General features: G+C 51.5%; 1 protein-coding gene across 1 annotated transcript in view; it reads left to right on the top strand.

The window, feature by feature from the left end:
• Positions 1 to 574: 574 nt before the first annotated feature.
• Positions 575 to 17390, top strand: part of TOM1 (target of myb1 membrane trafficking protein) — a 186429-nt gene continuing 169613 nt past the window's right edge. Inside the window, exon 1 of the mRNA XM_075321804.1 lies at positions 575 to 723. Coding sequence (XP_075177919.1) covers positions 672 to 723 — 52 coding nt within the window. The 5' untranslated portion in view covers positions 575 to 671. The remainder of the gene's footprint in view (positions 724 to 17390) is intronic.

Here is a 17390-nt window from a genome sequence, read left to right as displayed (position 1 = left end):
TTCCTAGGACGTGTTCACATCTAGCGCAAATTCGTTTTTCTTTATCATGAATTTTTTTTAGCAGAAAATTTGCTATTTAACTGTCCAAGCAAAGTTGATGCCACTCCATGAAAACACCGGCACACCGTGCGTCTCTAGAGGCTGTGGAAATGGTTTGTTTTCTCTATAGACTCCTATGGGTCTCACATGTAAAAAAAACAGAAGCTATTTTAAGTGCAGAATAAAAAAAAATGTACTACAAACAAAAACCGAAACCGCTGCTGGAAATCTGCAGCAAAAACGCAAAGTGAAGACAAAAAATAAAGTAAAAACGTAATATTCAGAGATTGGTGGGGATAAAAAGCCGCACAATACAAATGCAGCATTTATGCTAGGTGTGAACGCAGCCTTACTAAACGTTTTCACAATTGAAGAGTTATATATGTATATATATATATATATATATATATAAAAATTCATCTGCGGTTTCTCAGCGTTTTGCGCGGTTCTCCGGCCGCAGACGCGGCTCAGCTGACAGAACAAGTGACACGTGTTTCCTGTTGGGGAGGAGCCAGACAGAGTGACGTAATCGGGAGTGGGCGTGGTGGACGGAGGTCGGCTGGGTGTCATGTGACCACGTCTCGTATCACGAGCACTGCTTGGTGTGGAGGAGCTGCCGCCGCCTCTGAGCCATGGATTTCCTATTGGGAAACGCGTTTGGGACCCCGGTGGGACAGCGGATCGGTGAGTGCGGAGCGCACGGGACACTGAGGTGCAGCGCCACGGCGATTGTTATAAGACCACTTGCTCTTTTCCATTCAGCCAATGAAAAGTTGCTTAACAATAAGGGCTAAGCCTATTACTGCTGGCTTAAAGGGCCCGCCGGACCAATGGACTGCAAGCTCGGTAAACGGCTGACCAATCATTGTACAGACTGACCCGTGCTGCTAGATGAGTAACCAATGAGGTGCAGCCGGTTCTCCAGGTGGGCGGGGTGTGCCCGGCAGTCATTCCCTTCCCCATTAGTCGCCCGGTTTTATCCCGTGGTCACACTGGGGTTTATTTTATAGGTTTTTGTTTGTTTAATAAAATAGAATAATAGGGAATAAAGCCTCATTAGTTATTTAGTCATTTTCTGGAATTTTTGCCCAAGAACAGGAAATGTTATACAGAAAAGAAATAAGCAGTGATCTCCTTATATTCCCCACCGGTCCTGCTGTCATGATGTGTCACTGATGCCACCACAGATCATGTGGCAGTGATTGGCTGCAGCGGTCACATGGTTGATGGACACAAGTAATGCCGTAGTCAATTCTTTATTTTTTAAGGAGGAAATTTTCCGGAGATTCCAGATTTTATAATCTAACTTCATAGATGGGATTTAGTTAGAGATTGAGATTTTGTGTATGGAGTGTTCTGGTGGGGTGCAGAGACCCCTGTGCAGAGGATGGGTTGGGTCTAACTGCTGGGAGCTGCTGCGATCACCATAAGACTGGAGGGATATTGTGCATGCTGTGGATGGAGGGTCCGTCGGTGCATGGGGGCCCCCGCTGTGGATGGAGGGTCCGTCGGTGCATGGGGGGCCCCGCTGTGGATCGAAGGTCCGGTGTATGGGGGGGCCCCGCTGTGGATGGCGGGTCCGTCGGTGCATGGGGGGGCCCCGCTGTGGATGGAGGGTCCGTCGGTGCATGGGGGCCCCCGCTGTGGATGTAGGGTCCGTCGGTGGATGGAGGGTCCGTCGGTGCATGGGGGGGGCCCCGCTGTGGATGGAGGGTCCGTCGGTGCATGGGGGGCCCCCCCGCTGTGGATGGAGGGTCCGTCGGTGCATGGGGGCCCCCGCTATGGATGGAGGGTCCGTCGGTGCATGGGGGGGGCCCCCGCTGTGGATGGAGGGTCCGTCGGTGCATGGGGGGGCCCCTGCTGTAGATGGAGGGTCCGTCGGTGCATGGGGGGGCCCCCGCTGTGGATGGAGGGTCCGTCGGTGCATGGGGGGGCCCGCTGTGGATGGAGGGTCCGTCGGTGCATGGGGGGGCCCTGCTGTGGTTGGAGGGTCCGTCAGTGCATGGGGGGGCCCCGCTGGGAATGGAGGGCCTGGTGGTGCACGAAGGGTTCTCCGCTGTGGATGTCTAGTGTAGTACAACGTTTACCTGAGCTTTACGCAAACACGCAAGCTGTAGAAATGTATAGAGTGAGCACCATAATAAGTTAAACTGGTTGTCCAATCTAAGAAGTAAAGCCGAATCGTAACTGTGCAATCCTCACACTGTCATGATTCCCCTGTATTCCTCTTGCAGGTGGGCAGGGACGTGACAGCAGACTTTACTACTTTGCTAAAATTGTGAAGTGAGCATCTAGTTGTCATGTGACTGTAAGGCTATGTGCGCACTAGGCGTTTTTGCCGCGTTTTTAGCGGCGTTTTTTACCGCGTTTTTGTGCTGAAAACGCAGTGACATTGCTTCCCCAGCAATGTCAATGGGTTTTCATAAGTGCTGTCCCCACACAGCGTTTTTTTTTAGCTGCGTTTTTGTGGTGACCACAAAAACGCAGCATGTCAATTATTTCTGCGTTTTTCACTGCGTTTTTCACTCATTGAATTCAATGAGATGTTAAAAACGCAATGAAAAACGCATATAGCCGCGTTTCTATGACTAAAAACGCAGCTATAAACGCAAGGGGTGGGCACTACAGTGACGTGTACAGGAAGAGGATTCCTTCTGTTGGTAAACACAGAAGCATGAATCCTCCCGGTACCGTCACCGCTGCCTCCACCTCCCGTCCTGTGCATGTCAGCTCCGTGCGGCGCCATGTCTGGGCGGGAGGTGGAGGCAGCGGCGAAAACCAAAGTGAACAGTAGAAAAAAAAAAAAATGTCATATATACTCACCTGTCTGCAGGGTCCGGTGCAATGCCCGCTCCCATCTCCTCCCGGTACCGCCACTCTGGCTGTGTGCAGTCTCCCCGGCCGGCAGGACCTTGCTTGCAGGACCTGGCGAGGGATCACCTGATGCAGTCACCTGACGCATCAGCTGATCGTAGTCTCGCCGGCTTTTTCGCGCCCGGCCGGCTATCAGCTGATCCTGCCGTCAGGGGACTTCATCAGCTGATTACCGGCAGCTCTTGCAGCGATCGGACGGGATCAGACTCCTGTCCAATCGATCGCTGCAGGAGCTGCCGGTAATCACCACAGCACACAAGTGAGTATTATTATTTTTTTTTTTTCTACTGATGCATCAGCTGATTGTATAATCGGCTTTTATACAATCAGCTGATGTGTCATGTGATTCACGTAGTTTAACCTGACACATCATCTGATCGCTTTGCCTTCCAGCAAACCGAACAGATGATATTGGATCCGGATTGGACGGCGCGGGACCCTGACCCAGGATTACTGCGGAGGGGGGTTAATTTCAATAAAGATGGAGTCACTAATTGTGTTGTGTTTTATTTCTAATAAAAATATTTTTCTGTGTGTTGTGTTTTTTTTTTTATCATTACTAGAAATTCATGGTGGCCATGTCTAATATTGGCGTGACACCATGAATTTCGGGCTTAGGGCTAGCTGATAATATACAGCTAGCCCTAACTCCATTATTACCTAGCTAGCCACCCGGCATCAGGGCAGCTAGAAGAGTTGGATACAGCGCCAGAAGATGGCGCTTCTATGAAAGCGCCATTTTCTGGGGTGGCTGCGGACTGCAATTCGCAGTGGGGGTGCCCAGAAAGCATGGGCACCCTGCACTGTGGATTCCAATCCCCAGCTGCCTAGTTGTACCCGGCTGGACTCAAAAATTAGGCGAAGCCCACGTCATTTTTTTTTTTTAATTATTTCATGAAATAATTAAAAAAAAACGGCTTCTCTATATTTTTGGTTCCCAGCCGGGTACAAATAGGCAGCTGGGGGTTGGGGGCAGCCCGTACCTGCCTGCTGTACCCGGCTAGCATAGAAAAATATGGCGAAGCCCATGTCATTTTTTTTTCTTTTTGGGCAAAAAACTGCATACAGTCCTGGATGGAGGCTGCTGAGCCTTGTAGTTCTGCAGCTGCTGCCTGCTCTCCTGCATACACTAGTGAATGGAGGATGCTGAGACTTGTAGTTCTGCAGCTGCTGCCTGCTCTCCTGCATACACTAGTGAATGGAGGATTCTGAGACTTGTAGTTCTGCAGCTGCTGCCTGCTCTCCTGCATACACTAGTGAATGGAGGATGCTGAGACTTGTAGTTCTGCAGCTTCTGTCTGCTCTCCTGCATACACTAGTGAATGGAGGATTCTGAGACTTGTAGTTCTGCAGCTGCTGCCTGCTCTCCTGCATACACTAGTGAATGGAGGATGCTGAGCCAAGTAGTTCTGCAGCTGCTGTCTGCTCTCCTGCATACACTAGTGAATGGAGGATGCTGAGACTTGTAGTTCTGCAGCTGCTGCCTGCTCTCCTGCATACACTAGTGAATGGAGGATGCTGAGACTTGTAGTTCTACAGCTGCTGTCTGCTCTCCTGCATACACTAGTGAATGGAGGATGCTGAGACTTGTAGTTCTGCAGCTGCTGTCTGCTCTCCTGCATACAATGAACATTTTGAAGAAGGAAATGACATCAGACCTTTTTTTTTTTTTTTTTTTTCATCAACAATCTTTAATGGCATTGTGCACTGATTAAAAACGCAGTGAGCAAAAACGCAGCAAAAAACGCACCAAATCGCGGAAAAAAACGCATGCGTTTTTGCCGCGTTTTTTAGCCGCGGGTGCGTTTTTTAGACAAAAACGCACATAAAAACGCAGCGTGAAAAAAACGCCTAGTGCGCACATACCCTAAGTTTGCAGAGCACATACTTAGTCACATGATTGCCCACTCTCAGGGAATCATGACAGGGTGTTTATCACATATCACGATTTGCGGCTTTTCTCTTTAGACTGGAAAACCCCTTTTAAAGGCCTAGGAACTGTGAGGATTCCTATGCTCTGTAACTTCGGATCTACTCTTTCTAGTGGGCAGTTTGTTTGTGTCAACCTTTTGACAGGACTATAGGTGCTGGAGCTTCCTTTTCCTTCATATACCAACAGGGTGTATTGTAGCTTCTATTTCCTGATGTTTTGCCTGTGAAACCCACCCCTTGGCTGATTTATGAGCGATCAGATCTGTTCCGCTGTGTGCAGTTTGAGAGGCTGAGCCATATCCTAACTCCTCTGAGTCTCTACAGATGTTTTTCATATCATGCTCTGTAGTCTTCAAACATTCCACCAATCTGCTCTGAAGTGTGCTGCTCCTGCACAGCTCCTGTATTAATGATGATTTTATATATACTGAGTATAATATATATATATATATATATATATATATATATATATATATATATATATATATATATATATATATATATATATATAATTTTTTTTTTAGCCCCCCACCCCCTTCGGGACTTGAACCTTTTAAATCATTTGCACTGTGCAACTAAAGGCCCCTTTACACACTGAGACTTTCTAGCGATCCACCAGCGATCTGACCTGGCCGGGATCGCTGGAAAGTCTCTACATGGTCGCTGGTGAGCTGTCAAATAGGCAGATCTCATCAGCCAGCAGCGACTCGTGTAACGATGCTGCGCTTGGTAACCAGGGTAAATATCGGGTAACCAAGCAAAGCGCTTTGCTTGGTTACCTGATATTTACCCTAGTTACCAGCGTACACCGCTTACACAGAGTCGGTGCTCGTTGGTCCCCGCTGTCAAACACAGCGATACATGCTGTGCAGCGGGAGACAATGGACCAAAAAATGGTCCTGAACAACTTGTAGCGATCAGCGACCTCACAGCGGGGGCCAGGTCGCTGATGCGTGTCACACACTGCAATGTCGCTGGGGAGGTCGCTATTATGTCACAAAACTGGGGACTTTACAGCGATATCGCTAGTGATGTTGCAGTGTGTAAAGGGGCCTTAAAGGGAACCTGTCATCAGAAATTGAGCTTTAAGCCTAAAAGATTCCCCCTCTGCAGCTCGTGGGCTGCATTCTAGCAGGTTCCTGTACTTTTTGTGCCCCCTTTTAAACCAAATTAAACACTTTATAAAGTTGTACCTTTTTGTCTGCAATTCTTGTAAATTCTCCATGGGGGCGGTCTCTGTTGCGTCCGTTACTGTCCCTCCTTCTGGTTTACGCCGTCCCCCATTGCTTCATTTCATAGATCAGGACGCCGCCCACTGAGCCCGAGGTCCCGTGCACGCGAGGACTGCTGGTGACGTGGTCGCAGGCACGATATTATGGGCGGCGCTGTGAATGCATCACAAGTGCCCGCCCATAATACTGTGGCCGCGCTCTCCCCTTTGCCTCCTGCGTTCTGCGCAAGCGCTGGCCAAATGATCCGACGTCACCTTTCCCATCTTGCCCTGCAGCAGGAAATAGATGGGAGGAGCGGATCAGGCCACCACAGGTTACGAGGAGACGCTTGCGCAGAACGCAGGAGGCAAAGGGGAAAGTGCGGTCACGAGGTTATGGGCGGCACTTGTTGATGACACTCACAGCGCCGCCCATAACCTCGTGCCCTCGCAAAGCGTCACCAGTGGTCACACGTGCACGCAGTGCACGGCACCGCTACAGTCGCACAGCGCATGCGCGGGACCACGGGCGCCCAGGGGCGGCGTCCTGAGGTTTGAAATTCAGCGTTCGGGGCGGCGTAAATCGGCAGGAGGACAGTAACGGACACCAGGCAGCCCGCCCCCATGGATAATTTTCAAAATTTGCATACGAAAAGGTACAAGTTTATAAAGTATTTATTTTGGTATAAAAGGGGCCACAAAAACTATATGAACCTTGCTAGAATGCAGCCCAGGAGCTGCAGAAGGGGGAACTTTTAGGTTTACAGGTAAATTTCTGATGACAGGTTCCCTTTAAGTCTCCTGTGACGCCTGTAGATTACTAATATGTCAGCCCACAGCTGCCATCGTCACCTATTGGCATCCTATTGTGTTGTGTTGGAATAGTGGGGTGCAGATGGACGCCTGACAAGCCTCTCCCCCATCCCCCTTCTCAATTCAGCCACTTTACCAGTGATATCTTATAGAAAATCTGCCATGAAAAAATAGCTATTAGCCTGCAGATGTTAATCTGCAGGTTAATAGCATTCTGAACCTGCCCGGCGCCCGCATTTGGAGCCCCACTGCTGGGAGGAAAATAACTTTAATGCTCTGCATACACAGAGCGGTGACTGATTCACGATGTCCTATGACTGAAACCCGAATGCTGCCAGGAGGAATAGAGTTCTTTTCCTTCCGGCAGCGAGACTATGTGCAGGCATCGGGCAGGTTCAGAATGCTATTAACCTGATGATGAGCCCCATATCTGCAGGTTAATACCTTTTTTTCACCTGACAGGTTCTGTCACAGGTGACAGACATATGGTTTCTGGCAATAGGAGGTCACAGCGTTTGGCTGTGAAGAATGCTCCCTGACTCTCTATTGTTCCTGCTGTCAGTATTCATTGTACTGGGTAGCTTTCCTGCTGGATTCATCTGTTCCCCTTTTTGGACCCTCAGGAGCTCGCCTTCCACCCAGCTGCTGATCATCAGCATTATCTTGGTGCTTAAATACTCCCCTTTTCCCTGGACAGGTGCTGGTGATATTATTTAATTAATTCTAGCTCTGGTTGCAAGCAGGTGGCTTGCTTCATCTGTGGTATTGTTGCTGACGCTTTGCTGAACTTCTACCGGTGTCATCTGTGGATAAGTAGTTCATGCACTTTCTTCTGTGTGTCCTCCTTGTGTTTTTCTTTAGCGTTTAGTGGGGCTGACAAAGGACTCATCCCATCCGTTTCCTATTTAGGGCCCAGCACTAGAGATACCCAGGATCAGGTATCCAGCTCGGCGCATAAGTGCGAAACCTATCTAGGGTAGTGAGGAACCCCAGTGACCAGCAGTAGGTTTGGTCAGGGGTCACCATCTTCCCCCTTCCCTAGACGTTTCCCTTTCGCCAATCGCTTGGTACTTCCTCGTACCTAGCGTGTCAGGTTCCCTTTAAGCTGCAAATTTGCTAAACTCCCCACAAAAAAAATCACCTAAAAACACTTGAAATTTTCTTTTTATTCATTTTAATATTAGTCCCCTTTGCTGAGCATACACTTAGGTTTTTTGTTTTTTTTTTTTTATTTTTTTTTTCCCCTCACTTCTGGTTTTGAAAACTGCCTGGTAAAAAAAAACACAAAAAAGTCAGACTGTGCTTGTTATTTCTTTCAAAAAGATTGTAATGGAAGCTGCACAAAACTAGGCAGTATTCAGTCAATCGGCTGCAAAAAACCCCCAAACAAATTAGGTCAAAAAACTCTAAAGAAACACTAGAGGGAATCTGTCGCCAGGTGTTTGCGCCCCCATCTGAGAGCAGCATAATGTAGAGACAGGGACCCTGATTTCAGCGATGTGTCACTTACTGAGCTGTTTGATAAAATCAGTGTTTTTCCTGCTGCAGATCTAGGAGTTATACATAGCTCATGAATATGGTGGACTACCTGCAGCACACCAACTAGTCCTGTAATGATAATCTACTGCTGATTAAACAGTGAATTTATCAAAACTGCACTAAGCAGCCCAGTAAGTGACACATCGCTGGAATCGGGATCTCTGTCTGTACATTATGCTGCTCTCAGATTAGGTATGACAAACCTGGTGACAGATTTGCTTTAAGTAAACGAACATTCAAAGAAGGCGCGTCTCCTGCAGTGGATTATGCTTAACAAAAACTTGTCGTTTTTGTACATCTCAAAGCATTATGTCTGCCCATAGGTTAAACGGCAGGATCTGGAGCGATCTCCATTTTCTGCCATTACAGGCAGGTGCCAGCAGTGATGGAGCTCGCTGAATGTATTCACTGAGCTCTGTAATGCATGATAGTGATTGTCTGTGCAGCATAAAATTGTGTCATTTAACTAGTGCAAAAGTGTCCTAAGTCTTTAGGGAAAGGTTATTTGATTGTGTCTGAAGACCTGACCTCAATGTGAACAGAGTCTTATTGGGACGCTCGCAGCACACGGGTTTATATCACTGATGGTAGCTTTAGTATATCCGGGAGTATTACTTCTATTGTTTCCTCTCCCAAATGCTGCCCCTGCCTGAAAGCAGCCTGATGTGCGGCGGGGAAGGCATTGTATCACGTGTTGTTCGGTGTCATTTGGCTGAGGTCTACTTTACAAAGCATCTGGCAGCCAGCGTTAACCCTTTGCTGAACCTTCTGGTTGGGAATGCTGCATTGTCACCGTGTGCCATTGTTCCTGCCCCTTAGTGGCCTGGCACTGTTGGGAGCCATTGTAGTTCATGTGTCAGCTCCTAGGCAATAGATTTGCATGTGCCAGGTGCGGCTGAGACTTTTGGACTTTGCCTCTGACTATATTACACCTGATCCTCACATGCGGTGCGTTGTCCCAGCTATTCACTTATGACAAGTTGGCACCGCACACATACGACCTCCTACATAAAAACTGCGATGAAAATACCTTGCAAATGCCCCCCATTGCTAATAAAAGAAAGGGTTTGGTTCTCAGATTACAGCATGTATTTGATTTCATGTTTGTTTTGACTTTTGGGGCTTAAAGAGAATCTGTCGGTCTGCTTCACCCGGGTTAATAACTGTTGTTAACAAAATAGAATATATTAACAAAAATGTATTCTGCACACAAAAGCCACAAAACAAATAGAAATGTAATTATTAAAAGGCAAAAACTAAGCTAATAGAAGCATTTCACAACAAATATTTCACCACCACAGATATTCCACACAGATTTAACTAAATTGGCCAAGTAATGTGCTCCGTCTCTCTCTCTTTCCCCGTCTGTCTCTCTCTTTCCCCGTCTGTCTCTCTCTTTCCCCGTCTGTCTCTCTCTTTCCCCGTCTGTCTCTCTCTTTCCCCGTCTGTCTCTCTCTTTCCCCGTCTGTCTCTCTCTTTCCCCGTCTGTCTCTCTCTTTCCCCGTCTGTCTCTCTCTTTCCCCGTCTGTCTCTCTCTTTCCCCGTCTGTCTCTCTCTTTCCCCGTCTGTCTCTTTCCCCGTCTGTCTCTTTCCCCGGTCTGTCTCTTTCCCCGGTCTGTCTGTCTCTTTCCCCGTCTGTCTCTCTCTTTCCCCATCTGTCTCTTTCCCCGGTCTGTCTGTCTCTTTCCCCGGTCTGTCTGTCTCTTTCCCCGTCTGTCTCTCTCTTTCCCCGTCTGTCTCTCTCTTTCCCCGTCTGTCTCTCTCTTTCCCCGTCTGTCTCTCTCTTTCCCCGTCTGTCTCTCTCTTTCCCCGTCTGTCTCTCTCTTTCCCCGGTCTGTCTCTCTCTTTCCCCGGTCTGTCTCTCTCTTTCCCCGGTCTGTCTCTCTCTTTCCCCGGTCTGTCTCTCTCTTTCCCCGGTCTGTCTCTCTCTTTCCCCGGTCTGTCTCTCTCTTTCCCCGGTCTGTCTCTCTCTTTCCCCGGTCTGTCTCTCTCTTTCCCCGGTCTGTCTCTCTCTTTCCCCGGTCTGTCTCTCTCTTTCCCCGGTCTGTCTCTCTCTTTCCCCGGTCTGTCTCTCTCTTTCCCCGGTCTGTCTCTCTCTTTCCCCATCTGTCTCTCTCTTTCCCCGGTCTGTCTGTCTCTTTCCCCGTCTGTCTCTCTCTTTCCCCGTCTGTCTCTCTCTTTCCCCGTCTGTCTCTCTCTTTCCCCGGTCTGTCTCTCTCTTTCCCCGGTCTGTCTCTCTCTTTCCCCGGTCTGTCTCTCTCTTTCCCCGGTCTGTCTCTCTCTTTCCCCGGTCTGTCTCTCTCTTTCCCCGGTCTGTCTCTCTCTTTCCCCGGTCTGTCTCTCTCTTTCCCCGGTCTGTCTCTCTCTTTCCCCGGTCTGTCTCTCTCTTTCCCCGGTCTGTCTCTCTCTTTCCCCGGTCTGTCTCTCTCTTTCCCCGGTCTGTCTCTCTCTTTCCCCGGTCTGTCTCTCTCTTTCCCCGGTCTGTCTCTCTCTTTCCCCGGTCTGTCTCTCTCTTTCCCCGGTCTGTCTCTCTCTTTCCCCGGTCTGTCTCTCTCTTTCCCCGGTCTGTCTCTCTCTTTCCCCGGTCTGTCTCTCTCTTTCCCCGGTCTGTCTCTCTCTTTCCCCGGTCTGTCTCTCTCTTTCCCCGGTCTGTCTCTCTCTTTCCCCGGTCTGTCTCTCTCTTTCCCCGGTCTGTCTCTCTCTTTCCCCGGTCTGTCTCTCTCTTTCCCCGGTCTGTCTCTCTCTTTCCCCGGTCTGTCTCTCTCTTTCCCCGGTCTGTCTCTCTCTTTCCCCGGTCTGTCTCTCTCTTTCCCCGGTCTGTCTCTCTCTTTCCCCGGTCTGTCTCTCTCTTTCCCCGGTCTGTCTCTCTCTTTCCCCGGTCTGTCTCTCTCTTTCCCCGGTCTGTCTCTCTCTTTCCCCGGTCTGTCTCTCTCTTTCCCCGGTCTGTCTCTCTCTTTCCCCGGTCTGTCTCTCTCTTTCCCCGGTCTGTCTCTCTCTTTCCCCGGTCTGTCTCTCTCTTTCCCCGGTCTGTCTCTCTCTTTCCCCGGTCTGTCTCTCTCTTTCCCCGGTCTGTCTCTCTCTTTCCCCGGTCTGTCTCTCTCTTTCCCCGGTCTGTCTCTCTCTTTCCCCGGTCTGTCTCTCTCTTTCCCCGGTCTGTCTCTCTCTTTCCCCGGTCTGTCTCTCTCTTTCCCCGGTCTGTCTCTCTCTTTCCCCGGTCTGTCTCTCTCTTTCCCCGGTCTGTCTCTCTCTTTCCCCGGTCTGTCTCTCTCTTTCCCCGGTCTGTCTCTCTCTTTCCCCGGTCTGTCTCTCTCTTTCCCCGGTCTGTCTCTCTCTTTCCCCGGTCTGTCTCTCTCTTTCCCCGGTCTGTCTCTCTCTTTCCCCGGTCTGTCTCTCTCTTTCCCCGGTCTGTCTCTCTCTTTCCCCGGTCTGTCTCTCTCTTTCCCCGGTCTGTCTCTCTCTTTCCCCGGTCTGTCTCTCTCTTTCCCCGGTCTGTCTCTCTCTTTCCCCGGTCTGTCTCTCTCTTTCCCCGGTCTGTCTCTCTCTTTCCCCGGTCTGTCTCTCTCTTTCCCCGGTCTGTCTCTCTCTTTCCCCGGTCTGTCTCTCTCTTTCCCCGGTCTGTCTCTCTCTTTCCCCGGTCTGTCTCTCTCTTTCCCCGGTCTGTCTCTCTCTTTCCCCGGTCTGTCTCTCTCTTTCCCCGGTCTGTCTCTCTCTTTCCCCGGTCTGTCTCTCTCTTTCCCCGGTCTGTCTCTCTCTTTCCCCGGTCTGTCTCTCTCTTTCCCCGGTCTGTCTCTCTCTTTCCCCGGTCTGTCTCTCTCTTTCCCCGGTCTGTCTCTCTCTTTCCCCGGTCTGTCTCTCTCTTTCCCCGGTCTGTCTCTCTCTTTCCCCGGTCTGTCTCTCTCTTTCCCCGGTCTGTCTCTCTCTTTCCCCGGTCTGTCTCTCTCTTTCCCCGGTCTGTCTCTCTCTTTCCCCGGTCTGTCTCTCTCTTTCCCCGGTCTGTCTCTCTCTTTCCCCGGTCTGTCTCTCTCTTTCCCCGGTCTGTCTCTCTCTTTCCCCGGTCTGTCTCTCTCTTTCCCCGGTCTGTCTCTCTCTTTCCCCGGTCTGTCTCTCTCTTTCCCCGGTCTGTCTCTCTCTTTCCCCGGTCTGTCTCTCTCTTTCCCCTGTCTGTCTCTCTCTTTCCCCGGTCTGTCTCTCTCTTTCCCCGGTCTGTCTCTCTCTTTCCCCGGTCTGTCTCTCTCTTTCCCCGGTCTGTCTCTCTCTTTCCCCGGTCTGTCTCTCTCTTTCCCCGGTCTGTCTCTCTCTTTCCCCGGTCTGTCTCTCTCTTTCCCCGGTCTGTCTGTCTCTTTCCCCGGTCTGTCTGTCTCTTTCCCCGGTCTGTCTGTCTCTTTCCCCGGTCTGTCTGTCTCTTTCCCCGGTCTGTCTGTCTCTTTCCCCGGTCTGTCTGTCTCTTTCCCCGGTCTGTCTCTCTCTTTCCCCGGTCTGTCTGTCTCTTTCCCCGGTCTGTCTGTCTCTTTCCCCGGTCTGTCTGTCTCTTTCCCCGGTCTGTCTGTCTCTTTCCCCGGTCTGTCTGTCTCTTTCCCCGGTCTGTCTGTCTCTTTCCCCGGTCTGTCTGTCTCTTTCCCCGGTCTGTCTGTCTCTTTCCCCGGTCTGTCTGTCTCTTTCCCCGGTCTGTCTGTCTCTTTCCCCGGTCTGTCTCTCTCTTTCCCCGGTCTGTCTCTCTCTTTCCCCGGTCTGTCTCTCTCTTTCCCCGGTCTGTCTGTCTCTTTCCCCGGTCTGTCTGTCTCTTTCCCCGGTCTGTCTCTCTCTTTCCCCGGTCTGTCTGTCTCTTTCCCCGGTCTGTCTGTCTCTTTCCCCGGTCTGTCTGTCTCTTTCCCCGGTCTGTCTGTCTCTTTCCCCGGTCTGTCTGTCTCTTTCCCCGGTCTGTCTGTCTCTTTCCCCGGTCTGTCTGTCTCTTTCCCCGGTCTGTCTGTCTCTTTCCCCGGTCTGTCTGTCTCTTTCCCCGGTCTGTCTGTCTCTTTCCCCGGTCTGTCTGTCTCTTTCCCCGGTCTGTCTGTCTCTTTCCCCGGTCTGTCTGTCTCTTTCCCCGGTCTGTCTGTCTCTTTCCCCGGTCTGTCTGTCTCTTTCCCCGGTCTGTCTGTCTCTTTCCCCGGTCTGTCTGTCTCTTTCCCCGGTCTGTCTGTCTCTTTCCCCGGTCTGTCTGTCTCTTTCCCCGGTCTGTCTGTCTCTTTCCCCGGTCTGTCTGTCTCTTTCCCCGGTCTGTCTGTCTCTTTCCCCGGTCTGTCTGTCTCTTTCCCCGGTCTGTCTGTCTCTTTCCCCGGTCTGTCTGTCTCTTTCCCCGGTCTGTCTGTCTCTTTCCCCGGTCTGTCTGTCTCTTTCCCCGGTCTGTCTGTCTCTTTCCCCGGTCTGTCTGTCTCTTTCCCCGGTCTGTCTGTCTCTTTCCCCGGTCTGTCTGTCTCTTTCCCCGGTCTGTCTGTCTCTTTCCCCGGTCTGTCTGTCTCTTTCCCCGGTCTGTCTGTCTCTTTCCCCGGTCTGTCTGTCTCTTTCCCCGGTCTGTCTGTCTCTTTCCCCGGTCTGTCTGTCTCTTTCCCCGGTCTGTCTGTCTCTTTCCCCGGTCTGTCTGTCTCTTTCCCCGGTCTGTCTGTCTCTTTCCCCGGTCTGTCTGTCTCTTTCCCCGGTCTGTCTGTCTCTTTCCCCGGTCTGTCTGTCTCTTTCCCCGGTCTGTCTCTTTCCCCGGTCTGTCTCTTTCCCCGGTCTGTCTGTCTCTTTCCCCGTCTGTCTGTCTCTTTCCCCGTCTGTCTGTCTCTTTCCCCGGTCTGTCTGTCTCTTTCCCCGTCTGTCTGTCTCTTTCCCCGTCTGTCTGTCTCTTTCCCCGTCTGTCTGTCTCTTTCCCCGTCTGTCTGTCTCTTTCCCCGTCTGTCTCTCTCTTTCCCCATCTGTCTCTTTCCCCGGTCTGTCTGTCTCTTTCCCCGGTCTGTCTGTCTCTTTCCCCGTCTGTCTCTCTCTTTCCCCGTCTGTCTCTCTCTTTCCCCGTCTGTCTCTCTCTTTCCCCGTCTGTCTCTCTCTTTCCCCGTCTGTCTCTCTCTTTCCCCGTCTGTCTCTCTCTTTCCCCGTCTGTCTGTCTCTTTCCCCGTCTGTCTGTCTCTTTCCCCGGTCTGTCTGTCTCTTTCCCCGTCTGTCTGTCTCTTTCCCCGTCTGTCTGTCTCTTTCCCCGTCTGTCTGTCTCTTTCCCCGTCTGTCTGTCTCTTTCCCCGTCTGTCTGTCTCTTTCCCCGTCTGTCTGTCTCTTTCCCCGTCTGTCTGTCTCTTTCCCCGTCTGTCTGTCTCTTTCCCCGTCTGTCTCTCTCTTTCCCCGGTCTGTCTGTCTCTTTCCCCGGTCTGTCTGTCTCTTTCCCCGTCTGTCTCTCTCTTTCCCCGTCTGTCTCTCTCTTTCCCCGTCTGTCTCTCTCTTTCCCCGTCTGTCTCTCTCTTTCCCCGTCTGTCTCTCTCTTTCCCCGTCTGTCTCTCTCTTTCCCCGTCTGTCTCTCTCTTTCCCCGTCTGTCTCTCTCTTTCCCCGTCTGTCTCTCTCTTTCCCCGTCTGTCTCTCTCTTTCCCCGTCTGTCTCTCTCTTTCCCCGTCTGTCTCTCTCTTTCCCCGTCTGTCTCTCTCTTTCCCCGTCTGTCTCTCTCTTTCCCCGGTCTGTCTGTCTCTTTCCCCGTCTGTCTCTCTCTTTCCCCGGTCTGTCTCTCTCTTTCCCCGGTCTGTCTCTCTCTTTCCCCGGTCTGTCTCTCTCTTTCCCCGGTCTGTCTCTCTCTTTCCCCGGTCTGTCTCTCTCTTTCCCCGGTCTGTCTCTCTCTTTCCCCGGTCTGTCTCTCTCTTTCCCCGGTCTGTCTCTTTCCCCGGTCTGTCTCTTTCCCCGGTCTGTCTCTTTCCCCGGTCTGTCTCTTTCCCCGGTCTGTCTCTTTCCCCGGTCTGTCTCTTTCCCCGGTCTGTCTCTTTCCCCGGTCTGTCTCTTTCCCCGTCTGTCTGTCTCTTTCCCCGGTCTGTCTCTTTCCCCGTCTGTCTGTCTCTTTCCCCGTCTGTCTGTCTCTTTCCCCATCTGTCTCTCTCTTTCCCCATCTGTCTCTTTCCCCGGTCTGTCTGTCTCTTTCCCCGGTCTGTCTGTCTCTTTCCCCGGTCTGTCTGTCTCTTTCCCCGGTCTGTCTGTCTCTTTCCCCGGTCTGTCTGTCTCTTTCCCCGGTCTGTCTGTCTCTTTCCCCGGTCTGTCTGTCTCTTTCCCCGGTCTGTCTGTCTCTTTCCCCGGTCTGTCTGTCTCTTTCCCCGGTCTGTCTCTTTCCCCGGTCTGTCTCTTTCCCCGGTCTGTCTGTCTCTTTCCCCGTCTGTCTGTCTCTTTCCCCGTCTGTCTGTCTCTTTCCCCGGTCTGTCTGTCTCTTTCCCCGTCTGTCTGTCTCTTTCCCCGTCTGTCTGTCTCTTTCCCCGTCTGTCTGTCTCTTTCCCCGTCTGTCTGTCTCTTTCCCCGTCTGTCTCTCTCTTTCCCCATCTGTCTCTTTCCCCGGTCTGTCTGTCTCTTTCCCCGGTCTGTCTGTCTCTTTCCCCGTCTGTCTCTCTCTTTCCCCGTCTGTCTCTCTCTTTCCCCGTCTGTCTCTCTCTTTCCCCGTCTGTCTCTCTCTTTCCCCGTCTGTCTCTCTCTTTCCCCGTCTGTCTCTCTCTTTCCCCGTCTGTCTGTCTCTTTCCCCGGTCTGTCTGTCTCTTTCCCCGTCTGTCTGTCTCTTTCCCCGTCTGTCTGTCTCTTTCCCCGTCTGTCTGTCTCTTTCCCCGTCTGTCTGTCTCTTTCCCCGTCTGTCTGTCTCTTTCCCCGTCTGTCTGTCTCTTTCCCCGTCTGTCTGTCTCTTTCCCCGTCTGTCTGTCTCTTTCCCCGTCTGTCTCTCTCTTTCCCCGGTCTGTCTGTCTCTTTCCCCGGTCTGTCTGTCTCTTTCCCCGTCTGTCTCTCTCTTTCCCCGTCTGTCTCTCTCTTTCCCCGTCTGTCTCTCTCTTTCCCCGTCTGTCTCTCTCTTTCCCCGTCTGTCTCTCTCTTTCCCCGTCTGTCTCTCTCTTTCCCCGTCTGTCTCTCTCTTTCCCCGTCTGTCTCTCTCTTTCCCCGTCTGTCTCTCTCTTTCCCCGTCTGTCTCTCTCTTTCCCCGTCTGTCTCTCTCTTTCCCCCGTCTGTCTCTCTCTTTCCCCGTCTGTCTCTCTCTTTCCCCGTCTGTCTCTCTCTTTCCCCGGTCTGTCTGTCTCTTTCCCCGTCTGTCTCTCTCTTTCCCCGGTCTGTCTCTCTCTTTCCCCGGTCTGTCTCTCTCTTTCCCCGGTCTGTCTCTCTCTTTCCCCGGTCTGTCTCTCTCTTTCCCCGGTCTGTCTCTCTCTTTCCCCGGTCTGTCTCTCTCTTTCCCCGGTCTGTCTCTCTCTTTCCCCGGTCTGTCTCTTTCCCCGGTCTGTCTCTTTCCCCGGTCTGTCTCTTTCCCCGGTCTGTCTCTTTCCCCGGTCTGTCTCTTTCCCCGGTCTGTCTCTTTCCCCGGTCTGTCTCTTTCCCCGGTCTGTCTCTTTCCCCGTCTGTCTGTCTCTTTCCCCGGTCTGTCTCTTTCCCCGTCTGTCTGTCTCTTTCCCCGTCTGTCTGTCTCTTTCCCCATCTGTCTCTCTCTTTCCCCATCTGTCTCTTTCCCCGGTCTGTCTGTCTCTTTCCCCGGTCTGTCTGTCTCTTTCCCCGTCTGTCTGTCTCTTTCCCCGTCTGTCTCTGTAATACTACTGTATGTTCTGAGGATTTCGATTGCGTTAGGGCAATGACAACAGAGACGAGTTCTTGGTACAAGATGTTATATAATATGTCACCACAGTAGATACACAACGGGAATAAACACAGTAAAACAACACACAAAACGGAGCGAAGGGGATTCCCGGGGCCACGCACCGGACTCCCCCAGGGAGACCACCAGAGCGAACCCCTGTACAGGGACTGTCCGGCAATCAACCCCGGAAG

This window comes from Anomaloglossus baeobatrachus, chromosome 8, assembly GCF_048569485.1.
Source record: "Anomaloglossus baeobatrachus isolate aAnoBae1 chromosome 8, aAnoBae1.hap1, whole genome shotgun sequence".
NCBI classification, from domain to species: Eukaryota; Metazoa; Chordata; class Amphibia; order Anura; family Aromobatidae; genus Anomaloglossus; species Anomaloglossus baeobatrachus.
Note: the sequence above shows the minus strand (reverse complement) of the source record. Positions and strands in the feature narration are given on the sequence as shown.